General features: G+C 48.6%; 4 protein-coding genes across 4 annotated transcripts; all 4 read left to right on the top strand.

Moving 5' to 3' along the window:
* Window positions 1–921: 921 nt before the first annotated feature.
* FVEG_15371 (hypothetical protein) lies at window positions 922–1,128 on the top strand (the record flags this gene model as incomplete). Its single annotated transcript, XM_018904497.1, has 1 exon — window positions 922–1,128. One exon carries the CDS (start codon window positions 922–924, stop codon window positions 1,126–1,128), a length of 207 nt encoding a protein of 68 aa, XP_018748171.1.
* Window positions 1,129–1,859: 731 nt separating this feature from the next.
* FVEG_15372 (hypothetical protein) lies at window positions 1,860–2,084 on the top strand (the record flags this gene model as incomplete). Its single annotated transcript, XM_018904498.1, has 1 exon — window positions 1,860–2,084. The coding sequence occupies one exon, from the start codon at window positions 1,860–1,862 to the stop codon at window positions 2,082–2,084; it is 225 nt and encodes a 74-aa protein (XP_018748172.1).
* A 1,002-nt stretch (window positions 2,085–3,086) lies between these two features.
* FVEG_03950 (hypothetical protein) lies at window positions 3,087–4,067 on the top strand (the record flags this gene model as incomplete). Its single annotated transcript, XM_018891623.1, has 2 exons — window positions 3,087–3,303; window positions 3,355–4,067. The coding sequence occupies 2 exons, from the start codon at window positions 3,087–3,089 to the stop codon at window positions 4,065–4,067; spliced, it is 930 nt and encodes a 309-aa protein (XP_018748173.1).
* A 916-nt stretch (window positions 4,068–4,983) lies between these two features.
* Window positions 4,984–5,725, top strand: FVEG_15373 (hypothetical protein). The gene has a single exon (XM_018904499.1). It carries the CDS (start codon window positions 5,258–5,260, stop codon window positions 5,612–5,614), a length of 357 nt encoding a protein of 118 aa, XP_018748174.1. The 5' UTR covers window positions 4,984–5,257; the 3' UTR covers window positions 5,615–5,725.
* The last annotated feature ends 10,318 nt before the right edge of the window (window positions 5,726–16,043 follow it).

The following is a 16,043-nucleotide window of genomic DNA, read 5'->3' as shown; positions in this document are numbered from 1 at the left end:
GATAAGTGTTGTTATAGCCTGAGTTCGGTATACTAATAAATATCCAATACTGCAAAGACTAACGATGACATCGACAGGGTCTTGATGCGCTTAGGGAAGGCCCATCGCATATGCGTTTCATCGGCCAAGTAACTGACAGAACGAACAGTTAAGCAGATCCCTGGGCAGCCAAGATCAGCATATCTCAACTAACTACGGAGTATCGTCCACTGGGTTCTGGGACTCCCGGAGAACTACATACAAATCTGAGATAGATCATCTAGATCATCTCGGACTAGGGACGAAGTAAAAACGATCGAGGGTGCAGAGTACAGATGGGACGCAAAGCAAAATCACCACGCCTGTCACATCACGCATTTCATCCTAGGATTGTGTCGTAACAGGACCAATACGAGAAAGGCATGTGAGGATTCACGAGCCCAACCCTTCGAGTGTCTCTGCACTTCAGCGATCAGCTTGATAGGAACACGTTTGTTCCCAAACAATAACCTGGGTGACACTATTAAGCGGAGTTGTGGACGAATGCGTGAGAGTACATTTTGGTATGAAGCTTCATCATACAATTATGACTCGATACAGCTGTGGCTGACGGAAGCGTGGCTACTATGGCATGGCAAAAAGCAATCAAAAGGGACTTGGCACGTGTTGTCGCTTAAAGTTTGACACGCGCCGTCCTGGATGGCTTATCCTATTTTATCTCAACATCACTTACCAAGCCTAGGTAGATGTGTTCCCCCTTGGAGAAAACATTTGACGCCCACAACCCGAGCCGATATTTTTCATAGCGACGGGTCTGTCTGTTGATGACCCAAGGTTTAGAATCCAACTGAAACACTTGACAAGGCCAGCTTTCTAGAGTCAGGGATTGGATACGTACTGCGTTACTATGTGCTTGTACGGACCTAGCACGATGCTACTCCCATGACTCGCGAGCTGGGAAGCTTGATTGTTGGTTGCTTGGAGAAGTCGACCAGGCAGGGCAGGGCAGGGCACCGAACGCTTGGCTTCATGCCCCTGTCCCTCCTCATGAAGAAGCTTGGTCGATCACTGTCGACTGCACACCCACCTCCTGAACCCTACGCCAAGAAATCCCACCAGTGCAAGCGAGGAAGGGGAGGCGCCCGCTAAAACGACGATCATCCAAATTAGCCTGCTTAGCCAGTGACGACACAGGTGAAAACGAAAAGGTCGCTAGGAGCGTGGCTGATGCCCGAACGAACACCAGTCGCACCAATACGACGACATCATTGCACTGCCGGTACGCCGCTGCTCGTTGTCGCGCAAATCATTTGAACTTGGTTCGAGAGCTCGGAAGTACCCAAATCGAACATGAAAACACAAGCTTGTTCTTTTCGTTAAAAGCTAGTGTCCAATTCCTATTTACATCGTTAGTAAACAAAGTGGCCGGCACAAATTAACTGCATGAAAGGGGGTTTTCTGCCACGGGTTGAAAGGCTTCTGTGTGAGAACCAATGAACATATGGAATGAATGCTGTATTTTGGCAATCGAGCCTTGAACCAGCAAATTACGAAAATGGGAGCAGATCACGCAGAGAACCCAGAGGCCCCGGATACGATCTAAAGTTCAACATCTGAAGATTTCATCATGGACACGCAAGACGTTGCGTTACGTTGTACCAAAATAATTTATCTGGACCGATCTTGTCTCGCCGCCTGTCCATCAAAGTCGAGAGCGGGCGCTGGATCAGCTCTGGGGTAAGCTATTGGGAGCTTCAGAGGCTTGTTGAGTATGTATGTACACACAAATGCAGGCCACAGCGACGAAACCAGGATGGAACGAGACTTGAGCACTAGGAACGGTTCTGACACCGAATAAGGAAACGGTGGTCCGGAACTCGATGCAGCGCGGCGGCCGGGATGGCACGCTTGGCTCAAGGTTCAAGGTTAGGTATACACCCCATCTCGGCCGGGCGCGTGGAACTCCCGGCGCCGGAGAGCAGCTTTTGGTTGATTTGGGGCTAAGGTCACCACGCACAAACACTACCGCCTTGTTCGGCGAACTTAATGCACGATCCATTGAGATGAGTGTGAGTGAGCCTGAGAGCGGGCAGGCAGAGGTTTAGGAGCGGGAAAGGGCACGGCCGTTAGAGCCAGGGGACATGTCTTCGATGGCATCGACACAGGCAAATGAGACCCCACGAAAGCCATGCTTAGGGAGCAGGGCAGGGATAGCGATTTACAGCGACTGATACTGATACAGATGGTGCTGTATGTACGTACCACCACCTGCCAGCCAGCCGGCCTATCGACCGTTTGACCACGGGGCGATCACGGATATCCTGGCGCATGGCCAAGCATTCTAGCACACACACTCGTGGATCTCACTCACACCCATACGCCGAGCGCTAACTTAGAGATGCGAGTGCATGTATGTATGTACGTACCTCGGTATCCCATACTACACACACTCCCTCTTGACCCAAGACAGACATGCAAACCGCCCCTCCCTTGCTCAAGATCACCATCAGAGTCGTCACAACATGTCCTTCACGAGTGGGAACGTCACTGCCGGGGCAGATGCTCAACACAAACTCAAGAGGTTAGACCCATCGAGCGGCATCAGGGAACCTCCCGTCAGCATCCTTCAGCCCTTGCCCTTGCCTATCGTCTCCTTTGCGACCCTGTCCAGTTGCCAACGATTTCCCTTGAGTCCCAGGATTTGAGCACCGGTAGGGCCCCACTCCCAATTTTGTGACAGCTGCGCTTCGAGGGCCCTTTTGAAGGGGGCGTAGGCGCATAAAAACAAGTCTACAGTCCTCAGATCTGATAGACGGGTCTCCTCCACCCTTTGACAGGTTCCTTTTCCCACACCAAGGACTTACTTAAGTTCCCAAGTCCCCGACTATTTCGCATCTAGCATGAGCTTCTAAGAACTCTTCCCATCGAATACGACTTTGGCAGTACAAAAGGCTCATCCATTAATATTCACCAGTGCTTTTCCATTTCCCACCCATAATATCACCGATATTTGTCAGACACGATACTGCCTTAATATTGGCTACTTGACTTGACTGTTTTGATTACCTATACCAGCAAATCCTGATTAATCCCGAGACCGCCCGCAAATGCATACAGCAGCTGGATCTTTCATGCCTAACCAATACAATCAACAAGAAACACACTTTTTTAGTCGACGCGGCCAGTATCAACCTCCTTCGCCCCCAATGGAGGAACAAAAGTGCTCTCTACCCTCAATCTCGAACCTCTTGGGTTTGGCCGATGCTGGCTCACCCACGAGTGAGTCCTCGCCAACTTCACGGCAACATTCTCCTCGCTTTGAAGGTAAGTCGTCTTCATGATGACCACGAGGGCGGCTCGCTCACAATTTCATAGTTCCTCCACCTTCACACGGCCACAGCCGAGCTGGATCTGAATGGGCTAAGTCATCGCACCGTGGGCTTCCTCCTACACCACCTATGAGCACAGATGCATCTTTCGAAGGCTACAGCTCCCCCACAAGGAAATCATCCAACCAGGCGTATTCAAGCTCAGCACCAAGACCATACTACTACGAGACCACACCACCTCTAGAAGCCGATGCACAGCGTCAGGCATCAGTAACAGCTATTCCTCGAGCAACACCTCCAGCAACGGCCCCTTACCCTCAGCAAGCTCACCCCACGGTTTACGCCAACCCAGCACCAGTGGGCGCTTATTACCAGACGGCACCGGTGCCTCCTGCTGTCCAGCCTCAAGAGATGAACCCTTACTACCAGCGCCCTCTCCCACAAGCTTATCCCCCACCAGTGAGCATGCCGGCACCTGCTCCCTCGGGAGCCAACCCGTGGCAGCACCATCACTACCTTAACCCAACTGGAGCGGCTGCATTTCCGCAAAGCCAGGATCGGTATATTTGCCCGACTTGCAACAAAGCCTTTAGCAGGCCCAGCAGTCTCCGAATCCACAGTCACTCACATACCGGAGAGAAGCCCTTCAAATGTCCCCATGCCGGATGTGGCAAGGCTTTCAGCGTACGCAGCAACATGAAACGTCATGAGAGGGGCTGTCATAGCTTCGAATTTAATGGATCTGTGATTCGGGGTTGAGGGATATATGTGTCGGACGACGAGATGGTTCTACGAAGAGGGATGATAGCCGAAGGAAGCTCGAGACGATTATGCCTCACGGAACGAGGATTATTGCAACAAGACCTGGATGGATGGATCCGGTCCTTTTCACTTGTTATTGGGATGGAAATCCTGGTTAGACCCATGTCTAAGGATTTCCCGGCTTGGCGTCGCGGTTAACTGGGGAAAAGTCGGAGGGAGGAAAAGCTACATTCTCTTCTCGAAGCTGGTCTGTATTACTGGAAGTCTGGTGTATTGTGTTATGTTATTATTGTATTCCTCTGGCGGATACTGTCTGTTACTTTCTTGGGAGGCAGCTATGGTCATTAGACGGCGCAGAGGTGGAAACTGGCTTGGAGAACCTAGCGAAGCATCGTGCACGGCGTTAAGTTTACTACTGTATGTTCTTTTATCGGTACGCGAAGAGATCGACTAATGAGAGTCGGTGGAGATAGCGAGAGGCGGATACGGTACGCCTAAGGCAAGACCAGGGAGGCAGGCTATGGAGCCATGAATATTAAAATATTACAATACCAAAGCACGATCGTTGCCCGACTTGAAGATGTGAATTTGGAGTCATGCAGACATGAAAAGTGAAGGAGTATGTAGCAACCAAGCAAATTAATTCGGTCTAATGCTCTACCGATGTCCACGTACGCCGACCAATAGGGACATTAGGAGAAGTGGCCGAAACGGGGAGAACTATGATACTAACTAGAAGGTAAGGAGTGCGCAGCTTGGACCATCAAAGATGGAACCGGCTGATAGACATGGATGAGGCGACCAGACAAAAGAAGGAAGGACATGCATGGCATGACAGGCAACGGTTAAATTTGAGCATGTGCTATTGTTATTATTATTATTATTCTGCTTCTTCTTGTTAAGTTCTCGGTCTGTCTGTTAGTCGCACGTTCAAAGGTACCACTGTTATATGCTACTGGTAACATGTTGCTTTGCTTTTGCGGGTGAGACGAGACACCACGAGATGAGTGGATCTTGATTGGTCTGAGAAGGTTTTGACCGCTGCAGTGATGACGAGAAGATTTCCCTGCAACTGCAACTGTAACATCAGCTAATGAATGAATGGCAATACCTATTCTGCTGTTCAGTGCATTTTTGGTCATTCATTCTAATCATTGACTCCATTTTCAAGGACCTTGGAAGCATGAATGGGGTCTCAAGAGGGATCCATCCTCTTGAGCGAAGTGACGTCGTTGACTCGTGCAAGACGATTATACGACGTTTTTGAGAAAGAAATGGAATTATCTACTGCGACATCATCTAACAAGAGCCTGGAGGATCCCTGTAATATCTGGGTGAGTTATGTACAGAGCGAAAATAAAATAAAGAGAAAAAAAAGGTGCCTACCCGAGGGACCGGGCCCCTTTGTCATCGATGACAAGTTGGGTAGCTTGGACAAGAATGGAAGGAAGTCATCGGGGGATATGAACATGGAGAGAAGAGGCACCCAAAAGAGGCATGCAATGGGTACCTTAGGGGGTAGGGTACCCAATGGAAGCAGCTAGGTAAGGAAGGGAAAGGTAGGAATATGCTAAACCTGGGGTTCCCTCACCTTCTGCTGCTTCTGTTGATGTTGCTCATGCTCATGCTCATGCTCATGCTCATGCTCATGCTCATGTCAGGGCTGGGCGGACGGTTCGGGTTGTTACTCCGCCTGCCTCGTGTCTTTTATGGTCTGTGTGTGAGAGTTGACTTAATTAGTAGTCGACTTTTGGAGAGAAACCGACTGTTGACTTGGTCTTGGCCTTGTGAGTTGTGACAGGGGCAAGGGCAAGGTATTTGATGGACTGGGACAAGGGCTTGAATGATCGACTTCACATCCGTTCTTCTTTGTGGTGCTCGGTAATTATTATTAGTACGGATACGTACTCAAGATTGCAGCATTAATAAAGAACATTGCAAAAGAGCGAAATGAGCAGCATTGAATGAATGCCTTGCTGTATGTACATACATACTGTACATACAGTGCATGCTCCGTATGTATGTTTGCAGAGTTACAATTGTGAATGTAACCGGAAAAGGCTATAGTCATGCACAATTAATGGCGATCTTCGGTGGGAGAAAAAACAAATAAGCTACTGTACCTTACCCTCCGTAGTGTTACCTCGGACACAACACGATAGGCCATCTCGCCTGAGACAAGCGGGTGATACTGATTGACTAGCATCGGAGGAAATAACTCGACAATGACCTCGGGGCTTTGGGCTGGGGGAGTTGAATTGAATTGAACCGGGCTGGATTTAATCAAGGGGCCACGGCCACGAGGAGGATTCCTAACAAAGCATGGTGCAGATCCGTTAGTCTAGCATGGCTTTCTTTTCTGTCCCATCACCAAGGTCAAGTACCTTGAGCCTTGAGGTACAAAAAACATGCTAATCAGTTAGTGCGTGTGAGAGCCGGAGGTCAGTGAATTGAAGGGACGTCGCAGTCAGCCAGGAAAACGGCACAGACCAGAAGCAGGACCATGACACCGGATGATGCGGTATCTTTAGCACGGGAATTTGATCAAGCTAGAGTTTAGTCCACGGGCTGGGCTCGGGGAGGCTGAAGTGATCAATTCCTTTTCGGCTGACCTTGCGATAGCCTCAAAGCTTTGCTTTGGGCTTCAATGCGCACACGCACGCACGTGTCGTGTCGTGTCATGTCGTGTCACAGACAATCTTCAACGCTTTAGATTGACAATACGACGGGAAACCCGTAATTGCATAAACTCAAGCACGTCCACAAACTTGCAAAAAGGAAATCACAGAGAACCTCGGACATTTTCTTCTTTCAGGCTTCTATGCTTCGACTGTGGTCCAGGGTACCTAGGTAGGTACCCAGTTCATCTCAAAGAAGCGGCGTTGTCAGCTTCATTCAGTCATTCAATTCATTCAAGGGGGGATCCCATCAGGGCCACGTTTTTCTTCCCCTTGAGCGGGGAACTTCTGGATCCATCTGTGACGGTTAAGAAATAGCGGGCGGGCGGGCGCAGGGAAAGAAATGCAAAGGAAAGAAGAAAGAAAGACGTTGGATCGTTTGGAAGGGGGAAAATGATCGCAAGACATGGTCTTGTTCCCGGGGTGATGCTTGCTAGAGGACCATAGCAATGGGATGGATGAGATCTATTGCTTGGAGATTGGCTCAGAATTAATCGACGAAATATACCAGGGAGGTACGGGATACGAATGGGACGAAACAGTGGTATAAGATGTATCGCATGGGTATTTTCAGATATCAGCCAGGCATCCATATAAAATTCCCTGGATCACCACAACCTGCCCGCCTACAGCCCAGTACCACCTCATCGATGGATGGTTCATTATTAAGAGTTCCCGAGGGTGAGGATTGACGCCCAGACGTTTGATGATAGCCGCACACCTCAGATTCGCTGACCCCCGGCCCCGAGGGCGCGCTTCCACAGTAGCCAGATTTCAAGGGTGTCTCGCTGTCTGCATCTTCATCTTAGCGCCCTCGCGCTAAACCCCAGGGGGGGGCACAACAGCAAGCAAACGCCCGTTACACGGGGTGTGTGGCCCGGCGGCGCGGGGCGGGGATCTCCCAGCAGGGGTTCTACCCTGAAATCACACAGACACTGAGAGGGCACGCTACGAGCATGCGCACCCCTCCCTCCTCCTTCACTGCCGTACCTTAGCCTGGTTCCAAAAACGGGCAAAGGAGCCAGGGCATGGATGACATCCATTGTAATAGCACGAGGTTTTATCAGGATCAAGCCTGTTGAAACTCTCCAAGATTCCAGACTCGTGATGCTGTCCGTATTTGTTTATGGTCTTTGCTTTTATTACATACTATTGCTGATGGGTTCTGATATTGCAATTTGATTCTTCGGTAGCCTCTCTGAGATCATGACCTGACGCTTCTACACTTTGCACCGTCTATAGTCCGGACGACATATGGACGGGCTATCCCTACCTTGTCAACTACGTATTTGCATCGTATCGCATCACATCACATCACATCGAATTGATCCATTTCCAATCTCTTCGGCTAACTCGTGTCTTGAACTTTGTTGCTAAAAGCAGTAGGTGAAAAGGGACATATCAGAGTCAGTCGGTCAGGTTTGCCGATGTTAGTCCGTCCTGTGTAATCTATCATTCTCCATCCCCAACCTCACACGATCCCACTCACATCAAGAATCATCCAGTACAAACCATGCCAAATGTATCGTGGTCATCACAACGCCCTCGCTTACCTACGCAGGGGCCAACTCTACTCAACTGCCGGGTTCTTCCCAAATTTGATTGATACTCCGTTCCCGTTCTGATCAAGTCTTGCCTCTCCTCTCTCTGCGTCTGCGGTTTTCGTTTTTCGCCCCCTGAGATCTTCCACTGATAATGTGATTTCATTGCTTGTTGCGTCTCATCTTGCGGCCCCTTGGCGGCAAAAAGAGACAGAGATAGTACGGAGTGCAGGAGGACAGTCGCTCCATTGCCCACCCGCAATGGCACTGCAACGGCGGGTACCAAACAGGGAGTTCCTGGGTTTCGCTTCGAGTCAGGGAACCGTTACGTCTGCTCTTCACCGTCTTTGCATGACATAATGGCATCGTTTTGAGGGAACAACTGCGCATGCATTGCATGTCCACTAAGTCAGCATTCGCCTTGTGTAACTGTCATACATATCACCTTGGAGTCTCCCTTTCTTGCGGTGGTTGCAATGAGACCGCCACTGATGGCCTCATTACAATAACGGTGCACATAAGACTCCATCTTGCATCCACAGACTATAGTATCTAAACATCAATTACGGAGTGCTGAACAGCAACGCCCTCAGGCTTGGATCCTCTGCAAGGCTGTGGGCACCTCATCAAGATGCGACACAAGGTCGTATTCCCTGTTACGCATGGGAGATCTACCCATCCATGATCCATCCTCTTGGAAACGATATGGCATGTCGGGCCGTGAAAGCATAGGGGCCACCGAATCACACTCATCACCGCAGGGCTAAGTCACTCCCTCCTCTCCGTTCTTGACCCAAATCCTCGATTCAACCCGCACCTCAAACACTCCGAGATCACAGCTGAGGCATCGAGGGTGGCACGTCAACGCAGTGCAACGGGGTATCAATATGGACCATGGTTATGGCATGGAGTATGGAGTATCACTGCGGAGTTTGCCGCAGTCCTTTCCTCTCATGGCTGTGCCGTCGGCCATATCAACATCCACTTTGTCCACTCAGGAGGAGGATTGATGAGGATTCATCCCTTCTGTCAATCAAGGATATTGATCGACAGAGACCCTGTTCCACGAGGGTTCCTATCCTGCCATGCTACACTTACATGTACAGACATCCTGACTGATGTTAATGCTGCTGCCAATACTGCAGTGCCGTACCATGCAAAAGGTTAAGCTCCGCTAGAACCCGCGGCGCCCGGTGCCTGTCAACTTAGAGCCAGGCTTTACTGGAATCAACTGCTTTTCCGTGATCCCTATTTGCTTTTGCCGCCTAGCCGAGTATCATCTAACGTTCTCCCAGATTCAACCTGACCAGGTAGCTTGCCAACTTTCTGCGGCAGACTGACTCGGGAGAGAGAGGCACAGAAACTTACTTTCACGATGTTATCCCACTTATAAGACATCCTCATCAAACAGAACAGGGTCATCGCCAACCTCGTGAGCAGTCGTTCGTCATTTCTCGTCTCAGACCATGTCACCTCGTCGTAAAAGTCAACTGAGCCAAGCTTAGTATAGCCAGCCACTGCGTCGCAAGCCATCTAAACGAGAGTTTGATATCACACTCCTGACTGGGTTGAGGAGAAACATCTCACAAATCACTCAACTATACATCGGACACATTGCCACGTTGGGCATTGGTGAAAACGGGATCGACTTCGGGAATCGAGGGAGGTCAGGTCAGGTCAGCTGAAAGGCTGTGGAATCTGAACCTGCCTGAGCCTGATCCTGAGCCTGAGCCCGAACAATCGTCAGCTTCGGTTCCCTGTTGTCGGTGTTTGGATCAGGACTAAACAACAAGGTTTCCAATGGCTCGCAAATAAACTGTGAGTCCCCAGCACTTAATTTAGCATGCTGCGACCCTATTGAGGGATCTTCATTTCTGTCAATCATAGTTCATCATACTATACCCCTAGCGAAGAGCCAAAAGATCATGTCATGGTCTAGTAGTCAACAACCGCGCACCGAGTCTACACGTGGACAGTACTGCAAGTAAGTGTACGTACTCTCAAGAGACAAGCTTTATCATCTTCACATAAGCAGATTCGACGCACAGCCCGTGACCCAAAAAAGCAAATACAGTACCGTCCCGGTCGGTAGAAACACTAAGCCCTGGCTCAAAAAGGGCCCACGACGGAGCGTCTCAGGTCTCGGGAGCAGGGGTCAGGTTGTGGCCAAGCGCACTTCGCTTCAAAAGCAAGAAAGCCCGAAGGGGAAGAGACCACGCGATGTCACTCTGTCCTAGACATGACAGATCCATCCTTTGCCTTACACTGGCACTGGCGACTGACTCTCCTACAAACTCTATGTGCTTGCAGTGATCGTCGCCTGGGACCGAACCCTTGGACTGATGCTTGTACGGAGTACTCGGATGCGCACAATCTGTCCGCGGAACAAGCCTCAACTCAAAGCTCGGACTGGGATTGAGTGAAAATGTCTTATTGTTCGGCGAACATTTTGCTTTTTGGTGAGGTTGCTGAAGGGAATGTTTTGTTTCATTTTGCGGGAGACACAGCCAGTTGTGGAGAATCCTTACCTTACCACTCTGCCTCCCTGTTTTTGTTTTTGTTTTTGTACAGCACGGAGACATTCAATATTGGGCAAACTACCGATTTCACTATCTCCGTTGCATTCTTCCTTCTGAGTTCAAACGAAACTGATCCTCCATGGTTTCGAGTTGAAACCTGTTTCACCGCCCTCGTGTTCACTCCAAAATGTTTAGACGATAGAGGCTTATACGGAATTACCAACCTCCGTCATAGACTCAAGTTACTATCGGTAGTTCCCCGTCCCCGAATGAGTGGATTGACATTGTGAGGCTGCTATTGGATATCATTATTAATACATGCCGGGGTATTGCCTTGACTCTTCAAGCTGACGGCCGCTTCCAGCTGGTATGCGGCCTGCAGATTGTCTGTGATGGAGAATTTTAGCTGCAGCAAGGCCTGTGGCAGATGCAAGGAGTTTTCTACATGTGTTGGAGACAGTCAGCGATGTATGGTGATTACACAAGGTTGTCGAGGTGATTCTTGACATGTCCTTCACCTGAACACGACTGATTCAGTGTCAGCTTGTCAGAGTCGCGGTGTGGATAAGCTGTCAACTCTTAATTATTACCGGAGACTCCGACCTCGCTGCAGGGTCTTCCGCTAGAGCCGCTATGCTTTCTCCTTGCATTCAGAATGACAGCTTCAAGTTATAGTTTGAGGCTATCGCGGTAGGTTAGTTCCCCCGACGGCATGTCACTCGCATACCAGCTACCGGCAATTGCCGTCACACAGACAAGATCAATTCTACTGCAAATGGAAAGGATACTTCTTTATTATGGCGTTGCGGGAAGCCTTTCCAACTGGGACAATTGGTAATATGGCCTTAAAAGTTGTCGCCCCGATGGTTCGAGCTACCCTAAATAATGACGTCGAAAGGGGCGAACAAGGTGATTGACTTGGCGAAGAATTTTTGGATGGCGACAGTCGAGTTTGTTCTAGATTATTCTGGTCTGACGGTCTTTACTTCTTACTGCGGGTGACAAATATCGCGTACGAGTACACTCTATACTTACACCCGGGGAACATGTATCCGGAGATGCTTCAAATAAGGTATACAATAAACAGCGATTCATGTGTCTCGACCCATTAACATCAATATTAACCAGATATGGTTATGGAACGTCAAACGTAGTGGAAATGTAGACCGTTTCTGCCCCTAGACAGGAGTTAATCGGCCAGTCTTGAAGTACCGCAAGCCAGTTCATGTAAGTCCCAAGTCACTGCAAAAGTTAAGCTCCTTTGGGATAGGGAACCAGATAGATGTGTCAATAGATACGATGATACTGGAAACTAGGGTTATATGGAAGGGGATGCTGATACACATAGCTCATGATAACATATATTAGTCAATGCTCACGAGGATTGACGGAGTGACAGCGGTGGATCAGTCGTTGAGACACCACAAAGAACAGGACACTTGTGCTATGTGAATTTCAATACAGGAAGATCGGGAAGGAACAATATGGCTATTTCATGATATTTAGACTACCTACATAGTTAAAAAAATAATTGCCTTGGTCTTCTGGCAGCTCGCTCGCCGCCTCCAGCCCACCCCCCTGAGTTGGTTCAAGTCTGCAACATGCTGTACCATGGTCAAAAAGGCACAAGGGCCAAGAGATGGAGGAACGAGTGGATTCATTACCCAAAGCCGTGGATTACTTATACTGTAAGAAACATTGCCCCGCGAAGAGTGAAGGTAGTCTGTGATGTCGACTTGAAGTTACCACCAGACCAGGACTCTAAAGCTATCAAACATGTCCCACGACCATAGACTTACCGTTAACCTTATTGAACTCCTCAAGCATGGAACTCGATGTACCATAAGGTACAATGCGAATCTGGTCATGCCACCTGAAGAGTTGGCCATACGAGGACGACAGCAAACGGAGGTGGGTTGCGAAGCCAAGACATTGAGGGTTTATCGAGACGTGTTGTACTGAACCAAGATATACAGTTTCAGGGGGTGATTAAATTTACTATACAAAATTACAGTCAATTGCATTCGTATCTTCTGCAAAGCCCAGCAAGAAAGCCTGTTCGCCCATCCAGGAGCTCTAAGGTAGAGAAGTCCTTCAGCACAATGCAATGATTTCGATATGAATGAACTCTGAAACGAAAATAAAATTTTCAAATACCTGCGTAGAGGCAAAGCTTGTCCTGAATTGTCAGCGTCAGGGTTGGAATAATCTTCGTTTCCAAAAAATCATGGAATGCCACCTGATCTGACATGACTTGAGTTCAGATATCAGAAGCGAGGAATTATGCCTATCAATCAATCTAAGATATAGGAGCGAGTTGAGGCGATCATATACAGCAAGGAATACATAGGTTCAACTTACTAAGATCATTGTCAAGCACTCATGGGCACCTATCGCTGAAACTCAACAGACGGCGATGGACTTCGACAAGGAGAAACACAAGTCGCATCACGATTTACTGACCATGAAGTCATCTAGAGCTGAAGGAACCAGCTATATCATCTCGGAGAAGTGTCAAGTATTACATATCCCATGTAGATACTTGAGTCCCCTGTAGCGCTCCGTCCTCACCAATCCCATGGAGGAGGGGGGTTGTGTTGTACCAGCGAAATAGACTATCTCCTGATTACAAGTCGTCATCCTCGCGTGAAATGGTACTTGAAAGACTTGGGATACATGTAATGGATCCTATGCAGTGCCGTTTGACCTGGTGTTTGAGGCGAGTGTTGATGGTTGGGGATCTGTGATACTGATGCATCACCCGCACTGATAGTTTGGTGTGAAGTTTAGACGCCGAGATACAAAAAGCATTGCTCGATCATGTTTCACTATAGTAAAGTGACTTAAGTCGAACACACAAGCATTGTAACAGTGGTCATTACAATGCACAGGAGCAACATGTACACCTCTGAAGATGAGGTTGGACTAGTGCATTACGATTGATAGGATGGGCTAACAGTGTATAACGGGTATAGACCTATCGAAAGTAAGAGAAACGGGTTGAATAAAGGGATGTCGTCTTCAACAATCCCGACGAGCCCGTGTTCGAATATGGCATCCTCGAGTGTAACAGGTAACTCCAAACCTTCACTGACAAATATACCTAGGTAGTGAGAAAAAGACCCAGGGGTTTAAATAAAACCATCAGAACTAAGCCAATAAGAATGAGTTCATTGAAAGCAGCATTGTTACAGGTACTGTAGGGCCAAACCCGAACTTCCTATGGTAGGTGCCGGGATTTATGTTGAATGGATACAGGCTCTATGGTTCAAAAACGACATACAAATAACTAACTTGGAGATCTTCCGGCCGTATTGATAAGACGACCTATTGTGTGACGATAGAAACGTTGCCGTGAATATAAGGGGAAGCAATCAACCAGATCTGAGTTACAGCGCCCGAGAAACAGCACACACGATATAGCTCCTCCGAGCATTTTATGATGAACTCAGTCAAATTGGAGGTGACATTAGTCAAGAGATAATGCAATTTTTTTTGCCAGCGCTCTAATTTCCTGTAAGAGCATGGGGCAACCTTGTACGACTCCAACATCAAAGGAATTTGATGGGAGAAGTTTGTTACACAGCATGGCGCCCTTGAGGATCTCCGGATGATTGCCCAGCACGAAAGTAAAAGTCTACCAAGGGAGCACGGCATGGCTTGCTCGTGGCTGGATCGACCAAGGACCAGTCTTTAAAGTCGGCGCACAACATATGATAGCACGAGCAAGGGTGGTATTACTTGCAGCGGCAAGCTGCATTTGACACGATCCTTTGGCTGTCCTCGTGCCACTCGATGCAACGCAAAAAGAGAACAGGCAAATTGGACCGGGAAGGTAAAAAAGGTATCATCTGAGGTTAAGATGCGGCAGTTCAGGTTGTTGCGAGGGCGGGGGAGGCGCAGAAAAACGGCAATGTTCCGAGGTTGATTGAATGGATGAGCCTGTGAATGAGTGAGTGAAGCTGCTGACACTTATAGACGTCATGTTGAGGCTCAATAGTGCTGCAGGTCAGCAGTAGTTGCATGATGCAGACACGCATCTGCAGAAAATATGCATCTGGACCTGCAGTGTAAAGAGCGAGACGAACTGCAACACGTATTGAGTTGAACTCGACAAGCAAACCAACGGGTAATGATTATCGTAGTTTATCCTTTTGGTGTGTAGTGCTGTGTACATAGTGATGTGATGTGCTGTGTCAGGGATGTGTTTCGTCTGGCGCGCGCCACAAGTCATCACCCATTGATATTGGGGGTTTGTGTTTCGGGGAGATGGCTGCCGATTTCCGGATCGACAGACGAGAGTTAGTGAGTTGACGGTGTTTCTTTCTCTACCTATATACTCCTCAGAGGGCAAGAAAACAACAAACCCTGATATAAGGTGTCAAAATAAACTCAGCAAAGAGTCCCCTAGACTTAGGTTAAATTTACTTAAATATTTTTATCACTTAGGGTTAAAGTCTTGAGCTTTCTTTCCTCCCTAGGTACTTACGTATGAGACATGGGCAACAATCAACTTATTGTGTGATGAGGGAGGGTTTCAGGCTGAGTCAGTAGGCGCTGGGCTCGTGCGTCGGCTGATCGATATCGCGATTGATACGCTTCTTGGTTTGGTGTTGTAGAAGGAATCCGCGAGCTGCATTGGACGTGTAAGTATAACTAACTTAACAGGGAGTGCATTGATCGGACGGGAGATACACGTGCGCATGACATTAACACCTACCAATTTGGGCAGTACCTGGGGATATCTAGTGTGTGTGTGTGCTGATAGTTGGCGGAGGATCGTCACGATAATTCATGTACGCACTTTATTTCTGACCTGCCATCACAGCAAGTGTCTTGTACATGTTACAGATAATGGAATACAATGGAGTACATGTCGTGCTCGGGGCTCCTCAGCTTTGATCCCCGCGGTGGCTGCCTCCGCCAAATGTGGCTCGTGGTGGTGATGGTGAGAGCATGGATCAGGGATAGACCCTACTTTGTATGTAGGTCATGGCCAGCAGAGGCACGGAAAAGAAAAAGTCAACATGGGAATCATTAATATTTGTTGTGTCTGGGTCTATTATCGACATGGAAGCCGAACCGAGGTGAGTTAGTTAACTTACCTAGGTAGCAGTAGAGAGAGTCTCACCGAGTGAGAAATATACGGCCCATGATCCGAGTTCCCGGGCATGGTCATTCATCTCCGTCTCATGGAATAGGCAATTAGAGTCAAGGTGTCGTATGTTTGCTCTT

Source organism: Fusarium verticillioides, chromosome 2, assembly GCF_000149555.1.
Source record: "Fusarium verticillioides 7600 chromosome 2, whole genome shotgun sequence".
NCBI classification, from domain to species: domain Eukaryota; kingdom Fungi; phylum Ascomycota; class Sordariomycetes; order Hypocreales; family Nectriaceae; genus Fusarium; species Fusarium verticillioides.
The sequence above is the reverse complement of the archived record's forward strand: the minus strand, read 5'-3'. Positions and strand labels throughout refer to the sequence as shown.

What these genes read in the sequence shown, in the direction of transcription:
- FVEG_15373 (XM_018904499.1), top strand. Translation starts at nt 5,258, where the DNA reads ATGGGGTCTCAAGAGGGATCCATCCTCTTGAGCGAAGTGACGTCGTTG.